The sequence below is a fragment of the Pteropus vampyrus genome, unplaced genomic scaffold (assembly GCF_000151845.1).
Source record: "Pteropus vampyrus isolate Shadow unplaced genomic scaffold, Pvam_2.0 Scaffold89, whole genome shotgun sequence".
Lineage (NCBI taxonomy): Eukaryota > Metazoa > Chordata > Mammalia > Chiroptera > Pteropodidae > Pteropus > Pteropus vampyrus.
Window position 1 is genome coordinate 5,459,733 of NW_011888870.1, and position 21,838 is coordinate 5,481,570.

At 36.8% G+C, this 21,838-nt stretch overlaps 1 protein-coding gene across 1 annotated transcript in view; it reads left to right on the forward strand.

Annotated features, from left to right (window-relative positions):
- Window positions 1–21,838, forward strand: part of CFAP43 (cilia and flagella associated protein 43) — an 86,402-nt gene that overhangs the window by 42,696 nt on the left and 21,868 nt on the right. Inside the window, 12 exon segments of the mRNA XM_023532723.1 lie at window positions 28–43; window positions 330–353; window positions 356–531; window positions 1,625–1,774; window positions 3,641–3,771; window positions 5,739–5,886; window positions 7,801–7,902; window positions 8,679–8,756; window positions 15,716–15,841; window positions 18,455–18,559; window positions 19,603–19,719; window positions 20,680–20,907. Of these exon segments, the coding sequence (XP_023388491.1) occupies window positions 28–43; window positions 330–353; window positions 356–531; window positions 1,625–1,774; window positions 3,641–3,771; window positions 5,739–5,886; window positions 7,801–7,902; window positions 8,679–8,756; window positions 15,716–15,841; window positions 18,455–18,559; window positions 19,603–19,719; window positions 20,680–20,907 (1,401 nt within the window).

A 21,838-nucleotide genomic window follows, 5' to 3' on the forward strand; every position in this document is an offset into this window, starting at 1 on the left:
TTATAATTATAAGTATAAGTATAAAAGAGCCAAAGACCTCAAAGTACTTTTATATTTTAATTAACCATGTTTTAATTAAAGAACATCATGAATTTCATTTAATGATATGCCTCTACTTAACTGATGAAACTAACCAAGGCCTTATAAGAGATATTTTACTCACTATCAGTCATTTAAGACTCAAGTATTCTAATGGAGCCAAGTTGTTTTTAAATCATTTTTATCACCTAATAGACTCTGCATTATTAATTGGGCATTTAAATTTTTTATTTTGCTTTTCATAGTTGTTCATAATGTTTGAAAAAAATAAAATCATTATATGGTGCAAGTGATCTTTCTTCTTCCTCAAATCTTATAGTTTTTACAGCCTTCACTAATGAAAGAGGGAAGATGAGAGAGGAACTCATTCATAAGTTCCTCTACGAGATAGAGCATGCTTTGTCTTCTGCAGTGTTGGACTTTGAAAGTAACCGAATATATGGCTTCTGTAATGAAGTGTCATACATCTGCATCTATCTTCTTCCTGAAAAAGTATGCCAAAATTTAAGCGCGCTATCATTTATCTTAGCAAGTAAGATTGACACATTGTATTAATTAGATGTGATCTATATTTTAATATTCTAATCTAGTTAACAAATGGCTTTATCATAATGACATAATTTCCTTGAATTAGATGTATATTAGCATGATTTGTTAATCCATCATAAAATATGTTTGAGCAACCTCACATTTGTGCTACATATATCATACTTGTCAGATGAACATGCAGATGACACAATAGTGGTTTAATGCTGTGAAAAGACAATCTAGCATTAGGAAACTTATTTGACAGGTGTCAGGATTTGGGGTAGAACTTTGCACCTGAGCCCTAAGCAATAGGGCTATGTTTCCCTCATCCTTTCATCATTCTCTCTTCAAACTTCTCCCATATTGTATCACCTCCTGCTACACACACACTGACCCAGATTATCTCCCATCCTTCCTCCTTAAACCCTTCAATCAAAGCCCTTATGTCCCAGAGTAGCCAATGTCAGCAAGATATGAGACAAATTAAGAGAAGGAAGAAATTACTGATAGCAGAGAAGTTTCCACAAAAGCTTCATGGAGGAAGTAATATTTGAACTAGACTTTGAAGAATAGGTTAGATTTAGACATAGAAAATTGTCGTGGACAACCTTAGCAGTGGGGTGGGATTGCTGAGGTAGTGAGAAGACAGGATTGGTGGGGATGGGGTGCCGAAGGGCATTCCAGACAAAAGTCACAGCATGTGCAGAGGCTCGGAGGTAGGAATGCATGAAACACAAAGGGGGCATATCAAGTAATTTATTTTGACATGAGCATGGGGATATATGAAAATGATTAGTGAAAAATAAAGATTGTCGATATAGTCTGAGATCTTTAACAGTAGCTAACATATAAAAAAAGGATTTCTTAGTTGATCGAAACAAACTTTTATCTGCAAAGATGAAAAATATGAAAGGACAGGTGCCCACTTTATCATGTGTCAGCTTATTTCCAATGACAGTTTGTGAATTTCAGTCCAACTGTATATGCACAATTACAAACCCTAAGGTGCTGGTCCCCTGATCTTTTCTATAAAGTGGTCATTTTCTTTGATTGGCAGGCACATAACGGTATTTGCGTTCTTAAGCCATACCAAAAAATACAAAGCAAACATTATGGACCTGGAGTGCTCTCTCTGTCTCCGCATGGATTGTGGCTCATATCAAGAGCTCAATGTGGAATTCTGTGTATCCGAGACATTCATACTTTGGTAAACTCTTTTTTTTTTTTTTTTAAACCATGGAATATATATCTTGATCTCATATAAGGAACAAAAGCCCTTAGGAAAGGAATCAGAACTCTTTCCTAGGTAAATTGACTCATAACTTATTTACCAATGATGACTTTAACATTAGATATTTTCATGTGCTGAGGTTTGAGCCTCTGAAAGAGAAAACACCAAGCGGGGACTGAGGTCTGTGAAGAAAGAGCATGGAGGAGGGCTACATAGCTGAGCTCCAGCTGAGCTCCATCACCACCTAGCTGCTTGTCTTGGAAACTCACTGAGCTTCAGGTGCTCTTCTGTAATATTAGGGAAGCTTGGCTTGCTCCAACCCTGTGGGATTCTAGTGAGAGTCAATAATAAGGTGTATGCAAAACTGCCTTGGAAATAGTGAATTACTGTACAAACCTAGTATCTCCCTGGCCTGAAGGGCCTCTGAGCTGGTTGCTGACGCCCCCACCTGACTCTTCATGTGATGCTGGAACCGAATTGTATTGGTCATCAGTACAATTTGATATGGTCAGTGATTCTTACCCAGGCTTCTACCCCATACACCTGAAGCATCACAGTCACCCACATTACACACTCCCGTGGTTCCACAGATCAACTAGACCTTGGTTGTGCCCATCCAGCTCTCCTTGCTCACCTGTGCAAGAAAGTATATTTGGAACAGAGTTAGGTAAAATATTACATATTATTAAACAGAAAAAATCTTAGATCACTTAGAGATTATTTTTAAGTGAACAATTTGCAAACTCTTATACTGTCTCATTCAAATGATTTATAATGTACATTAAAACTGACAATGGTATGATATGGCAAGACATCAAAGTTTTTTTGGGTGATTCTATACAAAGAACCTCACATCTGAGGTTATCCATGGCAGCACTGCTTGTAAAGCAACCTAACATCCATCAATAGAGGATAAGTAAATAATGCTACATAAACAGTACATAAGTAAATTATGGAATGTTATGCAGCTGTAAAACAGAATGAGGAAATCTTTATGGAACAATATAGAAAGAACCCCAAGATATAGTGTTAAGGGAGAAATCAAGATAATATATGTATTATGGTATAATTTATGTTAAAACTTGTTTGCATAAAAATTTGTTTATATGCATAAAAAACCTCTGAAAGATTATTGAAGATATTGTCATTGGAGGTGGTTGGGGAATGATGACAGAAAGGAGATTTCACTGCATACACTTGTATGGTTTTTGAACTTCAAACTATTTGAATGTATTACGTACTCAAAAGTTTAAAAATTTTTAAAAGGCATCAAAGGCTGAGAACCAGTGTGACACAGAAATCCCAGTTTTTAGTTAAAGGGCTTAGACTTGCTCTGTGTACCAAATTAGTGATGCTTGGGTTCTAACTAAACTGGTTTTATTAGCATCCTCCATGTGGGACATGTTATTTTTCATTTCTTGCAGAGCCCATCACCCTCTCTCATCACACTCAGCCTCTTCACACATAAATGGAACCGGCCTGATTCTTGCAGGTGTCTGAATTTGCCCTCTCTGCTTGCTTAAGGCCTCTCGCTTAACTTGGTAGCCTTCAGCGAGTCCATTTGCTTCTCTGCATCTGATTTTCCTTTTATAAATTGGTAGTGATAATTCCTCTCCTTTTCATACCACACAAATGGGAGAATGAATCAGTATTGGTGAATGTGTTATGAACTAGAGATTTTCAGCGCTATGTATTACCCAGAGACTACTTCCATACCAACTAAAATGCTGTTAACAAATAAAAAAAGATTTATCTACAAGCGAAGTACATGTAACCCCCTTAAAAAACCATGCGGTAGAATTGCATTTGTAATTTTTGCGCTTTGTTCCTAAAACTATTGAGGAAACATTTGCCCGCTGTCGGAGTCATTCTCACCAAGGGCACGGAATTCAATCAGTGAGAATTTCAATGGATGGACAAAACATTCTAGTGAATGGGAGAGAGGACGGCACCCTCGTTTACTTAAGATGGAGGTACGTGCAGTATATAGTAAGCAACCTCCCATGGTATGGTGTTTTAGAATAAAGATTTTGTTATTACTTAGGTACAGTAAGGCCAACATAACAAGAGACAACTGCCATTGAAAAGATTGTTATAGTCACAGGTCCCAAGAGGAAGGGGTATGTCATGCTCTTGGGGGGCCATGTGGGGAAGCACCAGAGTTGTAAGGAGGCAGAGGACGCAGAGAAACTGTAAGAGCCTTTCTTACGGTTTCCATGGGAAGGAGCAGGCAGATTTAGGACTGGCTAGTTTGGAAAAATATCCGCGGTTCCTAGGTATAGGGACTGCCCTTGGTTGTCTGGCACTTGGCCCCAGAGGTGATTAGCACAGAAAAGCAGTGGCCCTGAGTATGGAAGCCCAGTGGAGGAGATGGTCGGAGTGCAGACTCTGGATTGATTGGTTTACATTTGAAGTTGGGCTCCTGAGCTAGCTGTTTTAGAAATTGGCTAGCCCTGGAAGGGGCAGCCCCTCCAGGATCAGCATGGCCCCAGATGTCAAAGCTTCAAAATATAAACAATAAAAAGGCATGGTTATTACCTATGAGATGATCTGTCCCCTCTTTCAAAACACCTATTGAAGGAGCACAAAAAATGAGGACTATTTGAATAGTAGATAACTTTAAAAACTCTTGTTTATTCTTAAAAATCCTGACCTAGATCTATATGTATGCGTATACACATGCAGACTTACTTTCCTAATTAGACTTTGCTCAGACAATATTAATTGATTTAGACTTTTACACTAAAATTAAATTTCTAAATAAACAAATACTACCAAAGCATACAGATGAAGGATGACCAGAGGATAGAGAGCATGAAGGTGACAGCCTGGACTTTAAATGTTGCCTTGTTTGAACTGCCAGTGGACGTCACTAGTCAATGTACAATTCATTTCCACAAAAATAATATCTCACAGTGCCTCCTGTGATTGAAACAATAATAAAACATGGCCTTTCTCAGTAACATTTGAAAATGTTGAATATTGTAGAGGTTTTACATTGTAACAACTTTGATAGCCACTTATTTCAAAGACTCATTTGAAGACTGCAATCATCATGCCATTTTATACATAGAATCTTAAAAAATATTAGCTTGTATCTCATATATAAATCCTAACATATTCTTTATAGTCAGTGAACAAATAGCATCTCAGATAACAGCAAACTAGTGCTAGAGCCCTAACTATGGAAGTAAAGACATCCCCACCCATCCCTGGGTTAACCATGTGGACTACTGACTCAAAACAAAGTTGAGCTTGAAACCTCAATCCTATTAGTCCATAACTTAAGGCACATGACAACACCTCCAAATCAGCTATATCAATGTTATTCAAGGTAGGGTCTGCAGCACCTGCACGCACGCTCGCTCGCTCGTTAGAAATGCATATTCTTGAGCCTCGCCCAGATTTCCTGAATCAAAATCTCAGTGAGTGGGGCCCAGGAATTTGTTTTAACAAAACCTCCGGGTGATGCTGAGGTTCCCAAAGTTTGAGATGCCCTGGTGTATTGATTGAGTGGAAGTGAAACTTCTCTCGGGGGGCAGGGGCGGGGCAGGGAGTTGCGACGGAACGCTGAGGACGGAATGTGATAACGTGGTTCTGCATGTGAAGCCGAGCAGCACCTCGCACATTCAAAGGGCTCAGCCAGAGTAATGGCTCTTCTGTGCAGTGGCCATGGCAGGTACAGAGGACATGTCGGGTGAGGGTATGGGGACAACTTGAGGAGAGGCCACCCAGAGAGGTCAAGAGGCTTGTCGTGCTCTGGATCCCATAGAACAGGCCCTGTTTTAAGAATCAGAGCCCCGATAACTACAGGGCGCTGCAGAGAACCGTCTACATAATTCTTTGTGTAGAAATGATTATGTATCTGGAAATAATACTGCACAACGTGACTTTTTAAAATTGTAATTTTATAGCTATGTTTTCTTTTTTATTAATATAGGCGGTTTGGAGGAAATTTAGCCAGTGAAATTTTTGAATATTGCCAGCAACTTTTAACTACTCTGAAAAACACCATGGAGGAGGAGAATAATTATTTAAGTATAACACGAAGCGACTCCTTGGGTTTGGGATCAGAATCTGAACACACAGTTGAGTTCAAATATAGTTTTCTTTCTCCTTCTATTGACGTAAGAAATGTCCAGACCTGTAAAGAATTTTTGTAAGAGTTGATTTGAGCTAAACAATGATTGCTAGGAAGATTTGAGCCATTCAATACTGATTGAATAAGTATCTGGCTAGATACTTCCTAAATAGTATGTGACATGAAAGTATAGAGAGACCATTAAAATGATTCATTTATTCAATCATTTAACAAATATTTATGAGCGCCTACAAAGTGCTAGGCTGTGGGAGATATAGGCATGAAAAAGACAGAAAAAGTTTCCACTTTCATAAAGCTTATATTCTAATTGGGGTAAGCAAAGACAGAGATAAATAAGTGAATAATAAAAGATTAGATAGTAACAAGATCTGTTTATGGAATAAAAATGGCTCGGTGTGATATTGTTTGGCTGGAATAGCCTCTCCATCCAAAAGGAGGAGATGTTTAAGCTGAGATCTGAATTAAAAGGAAGTGCCAAAATGCAACATGGGGCAGGAGTACTCAGGGCAGGGCAGGAAGAGCTGCCCTGTGAGGACCTAAAAAGGCCTGTGCAGTTGAAGGGAGCAAGAGAGAGAGGGAGGTAGGAGATGAGGCCCTCGTGGTGGGAAAAGGCCAGGTAATGAAGGACTGTGCAAACCGGGGAGAGTTTGGATTTAATTTTATATGTAATGGGAACTTGTTAAAGAGTTCTCTGAGGAGAAGATGTACAAGATCTTATTTACATTTTTGAAATGATTACTTGCCACTGTGTGGAGAATATCTCCTGTGGGGGACAAGATTGGAAGCAGGGAGATCTGTTAGGAGGCTATGGCAGAGGCCCGGGTAACAACGATGGAGGTGGAGGAGTGATGTGGAGAGGAAGTAGTAGATTCCAGGTAGGTTTCAGATGGAGAGTTGATAGAACTCACTGATGGATTCAAGGGAGAGGGAAAGGAAGGATTTAAGGATTGACTCCTAGATTTTTTACTGGGACAATTATGTAGGAGATGATATCATTCATAGACATGGGCAAGACTGTGGGAGGGGAGACACTGTGGGGGAAAGAAAGGAATCTGAAATCCATTACCCATGCTAACTTTGAGAAGCCTTTGTTAGGTATCTAAGCAGAGCTACCAAGTAGGCCATTGATAAGATGAGTCTTGAGTTCTGGGGAGAGGCCAGGACTGGAGATTTTGACTTGAGAATCTAGGGAATGTGGATGGAATTTAAAACCATAAAACCAAATGAAGTCATGGAAGAGTCAATGGCAAGAAACAGAAGGGGATCAGGACAGAGCAACTTCTAGAGATCCAGGAGAATAGTTTAGGGAGGCAAAGGAGACTGAGAAAGGGCAACTGGTGAAGTTCCAGGAGAACCAGGAGAGTGTGGCGTCCCAAACTCTTCCAAGACAGTTTGCTGCAAAGAGAATAGAAAGGGGGTGATAGCGAAAGGAGAATGTGGTGGTCAGTGAAGAGTGGCTTTCCCAGGATAGGAGATATCAGAGCACGTTTGAAAAAGATTCGGTAGTGGGGAGAAACAGAGAATGCAGAAGGGTGATGCAATTTTTCTTTCAAGTGTAAAACCTTGAGAAAGAAGAAAAGATGAAGATTTGCCCCAAGTACAAATTGTGGGGCAGGCCTTGATAGGCAGTAGAATTTGGTCTCTAGTGTCAGAAAGAAGGCAGAGAGTGATTTGGTGAACATATGACCTGTCTGATCATTTCTGCTTTCTCTGAAAAGTGTGGCTGCTGTAAGGACAGACTGGTAGGAATTAAATTAATAAAACATTACATCTTGGGCAAGCAAAAATGTTTGGTATTATTTTTTAAAATGGAACAGGTGCAAGGGGATTCAAAGCAATTATATGAAGTAGGGTGGGAGAACTCGAGTTTAAATTTAAGAACTGTCTGTCTTCTTCTAAGGTAAATGAGACTATGAGTTTAAACGTTGACTCATCACAAGAGGAGTTAGTCCAAGTTGATAATACAAAGGAAATTCCCTGGATACAACAAAAAAGCCAAGAGGTATTTATAAAACATGAGAGAGATTTGAAATAATGCTCTGTAGTTGTGCCAAATAGGCTATTTTCCTAGGACAACCTGTTGGAAAGTTAGAAAGTAGAAAGAGATACTACTTGACAACACATTACGTTGTGAAAGCTAACACACACCCTAAACACAGCCCAATCTTTTAGATTAAGTCGTACCGCTTTAAGAACTGTTCTTAAGCTAATATGAAACCCAACAAAGCTGTCCAGGTAAGCAAAAGCAAAGAATGAAGTGTGATACCTCATGATGGAATGTATTTAGAGGGATGCTGCACGGTCGACGTAAGGAAAGAGGTGGTCCAGGAGCAGGAGAAGAGGCGTCATGGCTCCAGATGTGCAGGAAGGTGACAAGTGTAGTAGCTCATGTCTGGATTTAGGCTGCTTATCTGGTCTCACTCAAGTTTCCAATGAAACAGACTGGTTTTCCTTTGTCAACTATTCTCTATTTAATTTTTCACAATTTAATTATTTTATTTCCATTGGCCTTATAATTGACATCAGTTCCAGGTTGCTTCAGTGGTCACTTATGTAGTAGGGGCTGACTTAAACAAGGTATTGCCATGGTGTTATTTCATGTACCCATTATATTATTAGTCTTTAAAATTTTTTAAATTTATTTCTAGAGAAGTGCTATCAATTGTATATCTATATACCTATGTACGTATATGTATGTATATAGGCATACATGTATCCATCATATACCTCTCTATCATTTCTTGTGCCTGTTTAAGTGATATATTTGTCCCATTTCAGGCCATCAAAAAGGAGGTTAAACTGTTTTCCAACAAAAGGAGAGACATTAAAAGAGGAATCAAAGCACTTGCTAAAACTGTAAGTGTTGTGAATTCACATACTAATACATTTGGCCCTCGGTCTAAAATGGCTTTTTGAACTTTATTTTGTTCAACACAGCATGAGGAGCTATACCCATTTTTTTTCTCTGCCCATAAGCTCAGTTTTCTAGGGTACGTCAATGGGGTAGAATTTTTTACCATACCACACTATGTATCAACAGTGGTTTTCTTCTCTGTCTACCCCAAATTCTATGTCTTACTTTTCTTAATAATTATTTTAATCAAAGTTATATGTTTATATTTTTACAAATTAATGGGTTACATAATTTAAAAAAATATTTTAAAGCAGCATCTTCCCTACTTTTTTTTTTTTTTTTTGCTATGATTCCTGTACTCCAGAGGTAACTATTTTTAATTCTTTTAGCTTTTCTGTTTGGCTATTTACCTCTTTCTTTCTAAATAGTCTTTTTATTACTGCTATCTCTTGTTATTTCTGTTGTAACACTAACTATGGGCTTCCTAGTGTGGAAGATGAATGTTTAGGTTCTTGTACACACAACTCCTTCCCAATCATCACTAGAACATACATGTAAATCCCTACTCAGTATGCATACCACTATAGTTATGTAAATAATCTTCAAAGCTGAGCCACATGGTGTATTATAATTATACTTCTATTTTTGCAACTTTATTTTGCCTGGAATTAATAATTGCCTTTGGTTTGTATTAAGCCTTTCTGGATACCTATGACCTATTCAAACTCCCTAAAAATGCTAAAAAAAACAAACAAACAAACAAACAAAGAATAAAACTTTTCAATACAAATACCTGAGGAAATCAAACTGTCAGAGTTTTAAATTATTTTATTTTATTTTATTTTATTTTGTGATCTCTCTTCTAGAGCTTTCTATCTTCCAGGTCTAATCTAAGCACCTTGCTTTCTAGACAGGGCACATAGCTGCTGACCCAGGGACTTCCCTTGCCCATCTTCTTGGGAAATCCTTTCACTTGCCTCCTGAGTTGGAGGCCCAGTTTTGGGGGTCCTATGGATTTTTCTGTTTTCTTGGTTATTCCTCTTCCAGTAGCTTCCTAAGCAGGACTGGCTTGGGAACATACTTCTGGTGTACCTTTAAATATAACACAAAATGAATGGCGCCTACCCACTAGAGTTGTACAATGCTTTGGCTCTTGAGACAATGGGTACATGGGAACTATATTTTTTAAGACATGGTTTTTCTTAAAATGTCTTTATTCTACTCTCACACACATTTGATAGTTTGCCTAGTTGTACAATGATTTCCCCTCAGAATTTCGAAGGCTCGCTCCATTGTTTTCTAGCTTTCTAGCACACAGTGTGTGCTTTAGAGACTCCAATACCTTTCTGATTCTCAGTCCTTTGTAGGTAGCCAGATTTTTCTCTCTGGAAACTTATTGCATCCTTTCTTTATTCCTGCTATTTGGAAATTTTACAATTATGCACCTTGATGTGTTTGATGAATATTCTTGGTCTGCTGGTACAGATATGATCCCCACCATTTTCAACCCTGTTTTGAGCCCCAAGAGGCTGGCCTTTGTGGATGGCATCACTGGGCTCTCTTGCCTCTGGCTTCTGTTTGGGTTTAGACAGTGAGTGGTATCAACAGGAAGGAGAAGGTGGGAGAAGTCTAGGGTCAGGGTTTTTAGTCCTCCAGGGTCCTCTCTGCAGTGTTATGAGTCCAACAGCTACCTATTTCTTCAGGTGCAAAGAACCACTCCCCACCCTTCAGACCTAGGAGTGGTGATAGCCTGAGATGCTTTATCATGCCTTGCTGGTTTCCCTTAGCCAGCTAAATCTTTTTTAAAAGTCTCTTTTCCAAATTATCCCATTTGAGTGTGTCATCTGTTTCATCCCAGGACCTTAGTTTGTATGGTTGTTTTTTTTTCTCTTTCATATGCCAGGCATTAATGAGCATTTTCAGTAAGAAACCTTTGTCTTTCAGTCCGGGTGTTCTTAAATTTTTCTTTGGTAATTTCCTCTGTTTTGTTTTTATTTTCCTGATTACCAATGAAGTTGAGAATCCTTTCATAACTCTAAATACTATTTGTATTTCCTCTTATGTGAATTCCCCATTCATATCCTTTGCCCATTTTTCTATTGGGTTGTTGTGTCTTTTTTAAAATTATTATTATAGTTCTTTATTTTTATTATTAGTTTACATTTATTTATGATAATTAAGGTTAACTAAGCTGTGATAATAACTACAAAAACATAATGACATAGAGATGAGAAGTTTATTTCTTTCTCAAACCACAGTCCTGGGGGGTATTCAGGTCAGCAGCGACTCTGTTTCATACAGTCATTCAGAGACCCAGGCTGACAGAGATTCTGCTAGGTTCAGCACATGGCTTCTAGGGTTCCCTTGTTTGATCTCATTTCAGGCAACTGGAAAGGTAAAAGAGCATGGAGGTGTGCATGGGGCAAAGCTAGAGGTAGCCCTTATTATTTAATTGAATGACATAAAATTGCTGTTTTATATGGTTTGACCTAATATATTACACATATTTTCTGTCTTGTATCAATGTGTATAATGTGCCTTTTAAATTCAGAATCTAAAAATTACGGCCTAAGTGTATCAATCATTTTATGTATAGCTTTTGTTTTTGCAACTGATTTTTAAAGGCCTTCTAAAGTCTCAGATATTTTCTTCTAATACTTCTTATTTCACCTGTAATTTATTTTCATGAATGGTATGAAGTATAGATCTAACTTTATTTTTTTTTAATAAATAGCCCATTTCATCAGTGCTTTTTATTGAATATACCATTCTTTCCCCACTGATTTGCAACTCTTCTGTCAATTCCCATAGTCCCACGTGTATGGAATTGTTTGCGGACTCTCCATTCTGAAATTGAGTAGTGATCTTTCCTGAGCTAATTCCAAACTATTTTGATTGTGATAGCTTTATAAAATATTCTTATATCTTTAAAGTAATTCTCCCTTTGCTCTTCTTTTCCAAAAAATGTTGTCTTTTTTATGCACATTTTTCCATTTGAATTTTAAAATCGGCTTGTCAAGCTCCATGAAAAACTGATTTGATTTTGATTGAGAAAATACTGCTTATAGTTTGATTTGGGGAAGAATTTATTTGCTATCTGAAAATATATATATAATATACATTTTAATATAAATCACGTATACTATGTATTATATAAATATATATCAATAAATATATCTCATTCAATTTTTTAAAATTATTCTATAGTGAAATTTTACAGTTTAAAAGTAACTTTGTATAATTTTATTAAGTTTATTTGGGGTATCTTGTAGTTTGTTTTGTTTTTGTGAATGGAATATTTTTCTATTACATTTTCTAATTGGTTACTATGGGTATGTATGAATGTTACTGATTTTATTTCTCTTGGGTTGTCTAGGTAAACTATCATATCTTCTGAAAAACACACGTCTCATCCGATTCATTCTTTATACTTTCTTTTTCTTGTCTTATGGCAAGGGCTTTTAATATTATAGTGGTCATGACAGTGGGCATGCTTGTCTTCTTCCTAACCTTAACAGGAATGCCTAAACATTTAATTAATTTAGGATTTTATCAATTTAGAATTTTATTCATTCTTCCCTACTGCATCAGGTTTATTAGTCCTCATTTTGTTACTTTTTTTAGTTGAAAACTTGGTTCCAGTTTCTTAAAAGACTGTAGGTATTTTCTGTTTTTAATTTCAAGATCATTTTGTACATTATTTATACATCGTCTTGTATATCTCTTTGTGGCTAATTTTGAACTTTATTTCACTGTGGTCAGTAAATAAAGCTTATTGAGGTTGTCTTTGTGGCCTAATATCTGATCACTTTCTGTGAATGTTCCACGTGTGTTTGTAAAGAATCTTTTCTTTTCTTGTGTGTGTGAGGAAGGTACAATGCTCTTTAAATTCCCATTTGATCAGTCTAATTGTGTTAGCCAAGTTCTCTATATTCATATTTATATTTTTGCCAAGTGAACTGTTTTCTAGAATATGATTAGCAAATTGTCAATTTATCCTTGTTATTTCTATCATATTTATATTAGGTGCAAAAATGTGCAGGATAGATCTCTCTAATGGATTATTCCTTTTATACTTATGAAATATCTTTGTCTCTTTTTGTTAGCACTTGTTTATGTATCTTTTTCTGGCTTTTTTTGGTTCCATCTTTTTTGTTCTTTAATCATAATACAGCTGGATTGTTTTTTGTAAATCCTATTTAAGCTTTTTAGTAGGTGAGTGTAGCCACATTTATTATGATTATTGATATGTTTAAATTTATTTCTGCCATTTTATTTTTGGTTTTCTATTTAACATACTTTCAACTCATTTCTTTCCCCTCTTTTCTATCCTCTTGGATTGCTTGTGCATTTTTTATTATTCTATTTTTCCTTTACTATTTTGAGAGTCATAATTCTATTTCTATTTTTTAAATTATAACCCACATGTTTGACCTCCTCTTTTTCTACATCATCGAGAGCCTTCTACTCAAAGGTCCAGAGCACGGCAGCGTCGACATCACCTGAGATCTTGACCCCATCCTAGATGTCCTGAATCAGCCTCTGCTCTTTAACAAGACCCCTTGGAGAGTCATGGGCACATTAAAGTCGAAGAAGCTCTGGTTTAGTGTGTATCATACCATATCCATCCCTCTATAGGACAGGAACCCCAATGTGCTTTTGTTGTTGTTATTTTGACTTTTTCATCCCTCACATTCTCTCAATGATGTCATTTGGAATTATAGATCTAAATTGCTTCTTTTCAAAAAACTCTTAAAAATGTCTAAATCTTATTCAGACTTAATAAATCTACTTACCTTCCTCTGGCTGTAGTCCATCCTTAATAATCCTTCCTGAGAAGTGAGTATTGGCTGTAGTCCATCCTTAATAATCCTTCCTGAGAAGTGAGTATTTCTGAGCCTCTGAATGTCTGTAAATGACTTTAATTTCATCTCACATTCAAATGATGGTTTGATGACCACAGAATTAGAGATTCAAGGTTTTTCTTCCCCTTAAAACTTTGATCATTGTATTCTTACATCTAGTGTTGCCGATGTGAGGTCTTCTATCAGTCTGATTATTCTAGCTTTGTGCTACTCTTTTTTCTTTGAAAGTGTTTAGGGTTTGGTTCTTAAGTTTTACAACATTTCTGTGTCCAGATCTAGGCCTGCGCAACATTTGTTGTGCCCTTTAAATCTTGAGTAGTCACGCATTAATGTGTTTTTTAAAAGTTCTCCCTTATTATTTCTTTAAACATTGTGGCTCCAGTTCTCTTTATTCTCTCCTTCTGAAGTCATGTTAGTTGTAGGTGCTTCTAGATAAGTCATACAAATGTCTTTTGTTTCACACTTTCCACCTCTTTATCCTTTGTTACACACAGGGAGAATTCTTAACTGACTCTTATAGATCACTAATTATCTTCCACAGTGTCCTTTCTGCTATTCAGTCCATCTTTTGGATTTGTTTGTATGTTTCCAAGATCAAACTTTTAAGTTTCATAATCTCTTGATTCTTTTGACGAAGTAAAATATTTTGCATCCATAGTTATTATAAAATTCTACTCTCATTTAATTGACTGTTTTTCTTTGTATAACAAGTCTTTTGTTGTTGAATTTACTGTGTCTCTTCAATGGTTTTGTTGTTCCCTGAATACTTGGTGGTCTATTATTTTTATTATTGTTTTACCATCTTTATAATTGAAACTCCCTGTTATAATTTCACTACACCAGTTCGACCTGCTGGGGAAGAGCTGTAGGAGCTCTGACTTCAGCAGGTATTCCCATCTGTTTCTAGTAAAAGGAAACTGAGTTGGGTGATGTTGGGAAATCTGTTGGCCACTTATCCTGTGTGTAGGAGCAATTCCTCTAACTCCTTCTAGCCACTGACAGATTCCTTGGACATCACCCTACCTCTCCCACCCAAATATTCATTCCAATTTCCTCCGTCTGGAGGAAAACACCCTGTTACTACTGCGGGGCCCCAGGGAGTCTTACCAAGTGGGGGTACATGTACATGCAAGTTCTCCACTGCTTATTTTTGATGCAGTACCTCCAGCAAATCACTCTGCCAACTACTTCTAGTTTACTGCCTCACTCTGATGTAGCTTCTACCTTTTGTTAAATATTGTCCTGAGGGCACTTGGTGCTATGGTGCATCATTCAGATCCATCTAATTTCCATTTTCCAGATGTTACAGTTTCCATACTACTGAAGTATCCTTTTTCTTTTTTTCTTCTTAATTGAAGTAATGGATTTATTATTTATTATACATTTCTTTTAATTTTATGGATTGGAGCGGAGGGAAAAAGGTGTAAAGGCCATTTCCAGTCCACCGTTTTGAAATCGAGGTCCTTACTTTTCCTATCATATCGCTTGGGTTGTTTTTGTTAATTTGTAGGGCTCTTTATATGTTGGAGATTGTCACATATGTTGCATTGTATGTCCTTTGCCTCTGAATTTTTTGAAGTTATAAAATTTTAAAGATAATGTGTATTATGGAAATATTCAAATATATATAAAAGGCAAGAGAATAATAATCTAATAAACCCAATTGCCAATATTATTATTTCATCTACACCCCTGTCCACCATCCCTTCCCATGATTATTTTGAAGTAAATCCTAGATATCATATTACTTCATCTTTAATTTATTAAGTATGTATCTCTAAAAGATAAGAACTCTTAAAACACATAACCACAATATTATTAGCACACTTAAATATCAGTAATTTCTTAATATCATTCAATGAAGTGAAGAATTTATACATTTTTATTGTTGTTTATAGATGAATGAGCTTTTAAGGATTAAGCCTTAAAACTTAAATAATCACAATAAGCAAATAACCCAATTCTTTACTTGATATAGTTATATTTAGATAAACAGAACATCTTTTTTTTTTATTGATTGCTTAGAGGGTCAGAAAACCATGTCTTTAAAGTTTAATTCTTAACTTGTCACCATGCTTTCCTATTTTAAAATTCAGGTTATGAATATGATGGAAGAAAACCAAACAGTAGATAATATTGCAAAATTAGAACAATGGGAATTTGGTCTGGATCTTGAGGAACTGGAAAGGCTTCACAATGAAAGTGAGGAAGAAATAGAAAAGGTATGGGAAAAATATGATTTAAGCACCATAAAGAAGGAAGTAAAAAGAAAATGGGAAGGAGAACTTTTCCAGGATTACACAAATAAAACAAAAACTTTTCCAGCACAATGTGAAGAAAGAAAATCCAGTGCATGTAAATGGATCGAGTCAGAGAATTATTGAACTGGGGACTAGGGAAGAGAAGAGCATCTAGGCCAGCCTGATATCTGGTGTTTGTCACTCCTCCCTGACATTCACACTAAATATCTTTCAACGGATTTTTAGGAATGCCCTCAGCTACCTCATGTCAACTTTGGACACTCTGGTTTAATAATTCCTTTCTTAATTAGGGTTGAAATCTTTCTCCCTATACTCACTGATTCTTCTGTTCTTTGAAAACCATCACTTCTTTGGCCACTCTGAAAATGATTAGAGAAGACTGGCAATCACCATGTCCTCTATGTATCTCCTCTTATCTCTGCTAACTATCTCACTCCTATAACTATCATGTAATGTAGTTTCAATAGCTTCATTGTCATCACACAATTTTCATCTGATTTCATCATATTTGAGTCTGGCATCCACAAAAGATGCCAGTGTAGAGAAAAGCATAAACTTAAACCTCCACTTTTCTAGATTCTATATTTCTGTTAATTCAGCCTTTGCATCTTTTTGTGACAGTCACATCCCATTGTTTACACATTGATTTTATTTTGGGTAAAAGCCCTAATTGTGTTTTACACAGAATGTTCTTAAGCTACTTCTTTTTCAATCTGCACAGAACATTTGAATATTTGAGTGTGCAAGTATAAGCACTTTTTTTCTCTGAATAAAAGAATGAAATATAGCTTGATTCAAGGACATTTAAGTGGATTATAGTTGGTTAAGCAACTGTAGAAAAAGAGACTGATTACTTGACTGATGTCTCTAGGAGAGAGTTTTCCAACAATATGCTCCAGACTCTGTCCTGTTAAACATATTTATTAATGATTGGAGTGAAAATATAGAAATAAAGCAGATTTGTCAAATTTATGAATGACATGAAGCTGAGAATGAGAGGTATTATATTGGATAACAGATTCAGGACCAAAAGGACCTCAACAGTCTGATTCAAGGAGATAAAATTTACCTGAATGATCATTCATCCATCCATCCATTTATTCTACAACATTTATTGAATACCTGTTACATGCCAGGCACTACTGTAGGTGCTGGGAATACAATGAATAAACAGGTCCCCACCCACATGGGGCTAATCTAGTGGAGAAGGCAGATCGTAAATAAACAAATACTTCTGTATTGTATGATGAAAACAAACTGAATGCTGTGATAGATGTGGGAGATCTACTTCGGTGGTCAAAGAAAAACGCTTTAAAGGGGTGATATTTTGGTTGGGAACGAAAAGAAGAGAGGGAGCTGGCTGTGCAAAGATCTAGGAGAGGAGAATGTTGAGCAAAACAAGCAGCAAGAGCAAAGGCCCTGAGGTAGAAAAGGCTTGGAGAATTCCAGGAACAGAAAGGCTATAGCACATGAGGTGACAGGAGAGAGCCTCATGGAATGAAGTGGGAGAGGTAGGCAGGGGCCAGTTCTGATGACCTTGAGTATCATAGTAAAGAATTTGGCTTTTGTTATTAAATGTACAACAGGAAGCTATTAGAAATGATCCTATTTTTTTCTTTTCTATGAAAATTGGCATCAATTTAGGGGCTTTTTATATGTTGTTTATTTTGGTTGTCACAACAATCCAAAAAGGTAAATAATGGTTTTCTTCACTTGAAGAAACAGGCTTTGGAGCTAGATCACATGGCTAAGAACCCACAACTCAGATCTGAGCCAGGAAGTGCTTTTGATCTGTCCACCAGGCTTCAAGCTTTTCTCCTTGGCCCTGGTTTCACTCAGGCCTAGAATGCCCTTTCCTATTCTGGCACCGGGTTCTCCCAGCTCATCCAGCTGGACCACTCTGCAGTGAATCTGGGTTAGGTGCCTGCCCTCATCCTCACTCTAGTATTTTTTTTCTCTTCAAACTCATGTCTGACTACCCAGCCCCACAACCCTGCTTCTCTGGTCTGCTGACCTACTAACCACTGGTGAAGTGCAGTAAAGGCCTCAAGACAGAGGTCACGAAGTGGTACTTTAAATATGAGTTAACAAAAATTAAACCAACATTTAGATATCTGACAGTTTCATAAAATTACAAATTTCAGATTTCTCTAACAGAACAGGAAGACTTAGTACAGTGGATTTGCTTCCCCACCCTGCACTAACCAGCCGGATCTCTAATAACATGTGTCTTAGCCATCCAGCCCATCATGGCTGTGCAATTGTTCCCACACCCACCTTGGCTCATGTGCAGGACCTACCTGCCCTTAGAGGTATTTGTGTTGAAACCCTGGTACTCAAAGAAGGGAATCCCAAGCCTCCAGACTAAACTTCAGGAAAGGTTCTCAAAGACAAGGAAGTGCTCCCACCAAAGTGCATCTCAGTTCAGAGAAGCACCAGGTGTTGCAGAAAGAAGATCAGATTCTACCACTAAATGTGCAGCCATAACTTAGTGAATTTACCACTGAGATTATTTTTTTTTTTTGAGAGATCACATTTTCATTGTTACTTTTCCCTTCATCCATGTTCTTCAAGATAAGAAAGGATGCAGAGATGCATAACCTAGCCAAGAGATATTTGGCTGAACTTATTAAAGAAGAATGCTGGAATTCAATGGCTGTGAAAGGTCGAGCTCTTAAGGTAACAAATATAACTCCAGGTACAACACTTTAGCCAATGGGAATTTTCATTGAAAGTCTCATGGCAGAAAAACTTTTAAAAAATATTTTGAAGAAAATCCAAACAGAGAAAAGCATTTAAAGCATGCCTTGCCTCCTTCCGTGCTGAATTCTACCTAGATGTGTCACTTTTTCTTGTCTCATTCTTCCCTCTCTGCTCAGGCTCTGTGTGCTTCTAAGCCAGCATCTCTTAAGATTTGTCTTATCACTTCTTTCCCTCTTTCCTTTATGACATTACCTGCTTCCAGGTCTTAGTATCTGTCTATTCCAAAAGGCCACTTCACCTTCCACACAGATTGAAAACTAAACATAATATTGTTCACATTTCTACCTCACATTTTCTAAAAGCCTATTTTTCACACTTTGTCATCGAGATTCCTCCCAACGCAAATTTCCTGTTTGTGTAGGGGAACCAAAAGTCCCAGTTTATGACTGTGGCCCTAGAATAACTTTTAACAGTACCCTTTTCACTTTCAAATATGCCAGCCCCACTCCAATGTGGATAATGAAGTATATAGTCAACCTACATGTGTGTGATTGAGCATTACTCAAAAACAGCATTTCTCAAGAGCTGCACATTTTAGGCTGGGTAATTCTTTGTTGTGGGGGCTGTCCTATGGATTGTTTTGCAATATCCCTGGCTTCAAGCTACTGGACCCCAGTAGCATCCAGTACCCAAATTAGTAAAAATGAAAAATGTCTCCAGACATTGCCACATGTCCCCAAGGGGCTGGGGAGGGAGGAGGACAAGTAAAATTATTCCTAGTTGGGAACCATTGCTCTAGAAGTAAACACTTCACAAAAGCATAGTATTTTTATACAAAGTTCACACCAGTGCTAATGGTATACATTGTCTTATTTTAAAGAAAATTTCCATTTTTAATTTTAACTCATGCATGATAACCTATGAATAAATTTTAATCAGGAAAAACATTTCTCACTCCATCCCAAATACACAGACTGGTACTGAAAATGAATTTATTTTGTGTGTGTTTTTTCCCCAAGTGCTTTCACATCCCTTACGTGGTTGAGAACTTCCCAATGAAACAACGCACAGATGAAGAGTTGAAAGAAGTGAAGAGAGTTTTTCAGCAAAAGAAGATTGAAACAGAGTGTTTAAAAGTATAATTTTAAATATATGTGTGTTCACATAAGTGATGTTTTTTATTTCAAGGTCGTCTTTGTATAGATTTGAGTTGGGATACAATTTAAGATAAGTTCAGATATTGTTTGTATTTACATTTTCATTCCTTCTTAATTTGTAGAATATATTCTAATGAATATAGGAGCTAAATCCACACAACAAATCAAGAAGCCTATATCTCACACAACACTGGCTAGCCCTCGAATATGAGGATATACTCTTTAAAATAAGATTTGAGGTTTTGTTCTTGTCCTGATCAGAAGTTATCTTCATCTACCTATACTTTGTTTATCTTCTCTTATCTCTAGGGATTGTATTTTAAGATAATTGACCAAAGATTAAGTAGTATCTGTTTTGATGGAATTATGGTTTTCCTAAAGCAATTCCAGCCTTTTTTTTTTTTTTAATAAAGCAGCAGTTTCTATAAAACTACTAAAAAAAAAAAAAAAAAACCCGAAAACCAAAAACCAAAAAACCACTGCCCCACTGGCATAATTTTGCTTTGGCCAGAATCTTGCATCCATTCTTTTTCTGAATGATAAAATGAAGGTTTACTTAATTCTTCTTAACCTACATCCACCAGTCCTATGTGAACAAATTCCTTTGTGAAATATGAAAAAAAAGGTATACTTTTAATGTTGAAGTACCAAACAAAGACTCAGAATATTAACAAGCAGCTGTCATCCTGACAGCAAAATGCAACTATTACATACTATCAAGAACAATTTTTACTCTTTTGGTTTATCCGCAGTTTATCAGTTTCTGAAGCTTTACTCTCTTCTGTAGCAATTTCAGGATCTATCCATCACTTTGAATTCAGTCGTTGACAAGACAACAAATTAAAATGATTGTTGAAATAATTAAGTTTTCACAAAATTGCCCTTTAGAAAATTCTTATTATTGCATAACTTCCATGTCATGTTTTCATGTTTTCCTAGATACGGAAGGAAATTGTAGAGGTTCAGTCAGCAATTACCTTGTCTAAAAAGCATCATGAAGAGGAGGATGAAGAAGAGGAAGAAGATGTGGCAGAAAAAGATACTAGTTTGCCCAATTACCTGCTTGGCAGTCTGAGTACTGATTTTGGGGTACATACCTCGTTGTTGTCAAGCCAACTGGAACTTCATTCCAGAGAAGAGAAAATCGACCAAATTATATTACTGAAAGTGGGTGAATTTTTTTCTTTATCCTTGAAAATCTCTAAAAATCTTCATGAGGTGTCTTGCAAAGGCTCAAATTGAAATCTAATGCCAATCAAATGGTGTTTGTTTTTTTTTTTAAGTTTATTGGGGTAACATTGGTTAATGCAATTATATAATTTTCAGGTGTACATTATAATTTGACATCTGTATATTCTATTGTGTGATTACCCCCCAGAGTCGTTTCCTTCAGCTACTATATATTTGATTCCCTTTACCCAAAAGATGACTTTAAAGTACACAGAGAAATATCTAGATTGCTAGTGTCCATGTTATTTCAACAGAGCTTGTGTTCAAGAGTTACTTTCATCCATTTGGACTGAGTTCTGTGATAACAGGTTTTCCAAAAAATACTCTAGACTGGCAGACACCACAAACAAATCATTATTCTACTCAGATCTTCTGTAAGCTCAAAGATAAAAGAAACCCTTGAATGCCATCTTCTAGGTAACTCAGATGTCAATTAGAACCTCGTTGTATGATCAAGATGTGATTGCTTTATCTATCCCTTTAACCTGGAGAAATACAATTTCCTCTCTAAGGTGCAGTGTCCTTCAAGGCAGTCTCAGAACATATCTGTGTATGCCTACTGAAGATTTTTTAAAATTCAGTGACTGAGATTGCACCAATGCAAATAGTTTGAAATTTAATATTGGCCATTCTTGATCTTGAAAGTCCTTCAGTCATGTCTGCAATTTGAGTTCCTCCCATGTTACTCTGCTCTCTCTTCCTGCCTTTTTCTCTTCTCCTTCAGCCTCTGAAATTCCTGTGCATTTATAATAAAAGCTGTTTAGTTATCTCTTGTTGCTCAGCTTCTGCTGACCCACACCCTCAAGATCTCACTTTCCAGTGGCTTTATTAAGGCATTTTCCTACAAAAAGTAATGTCAGCCCAAGAG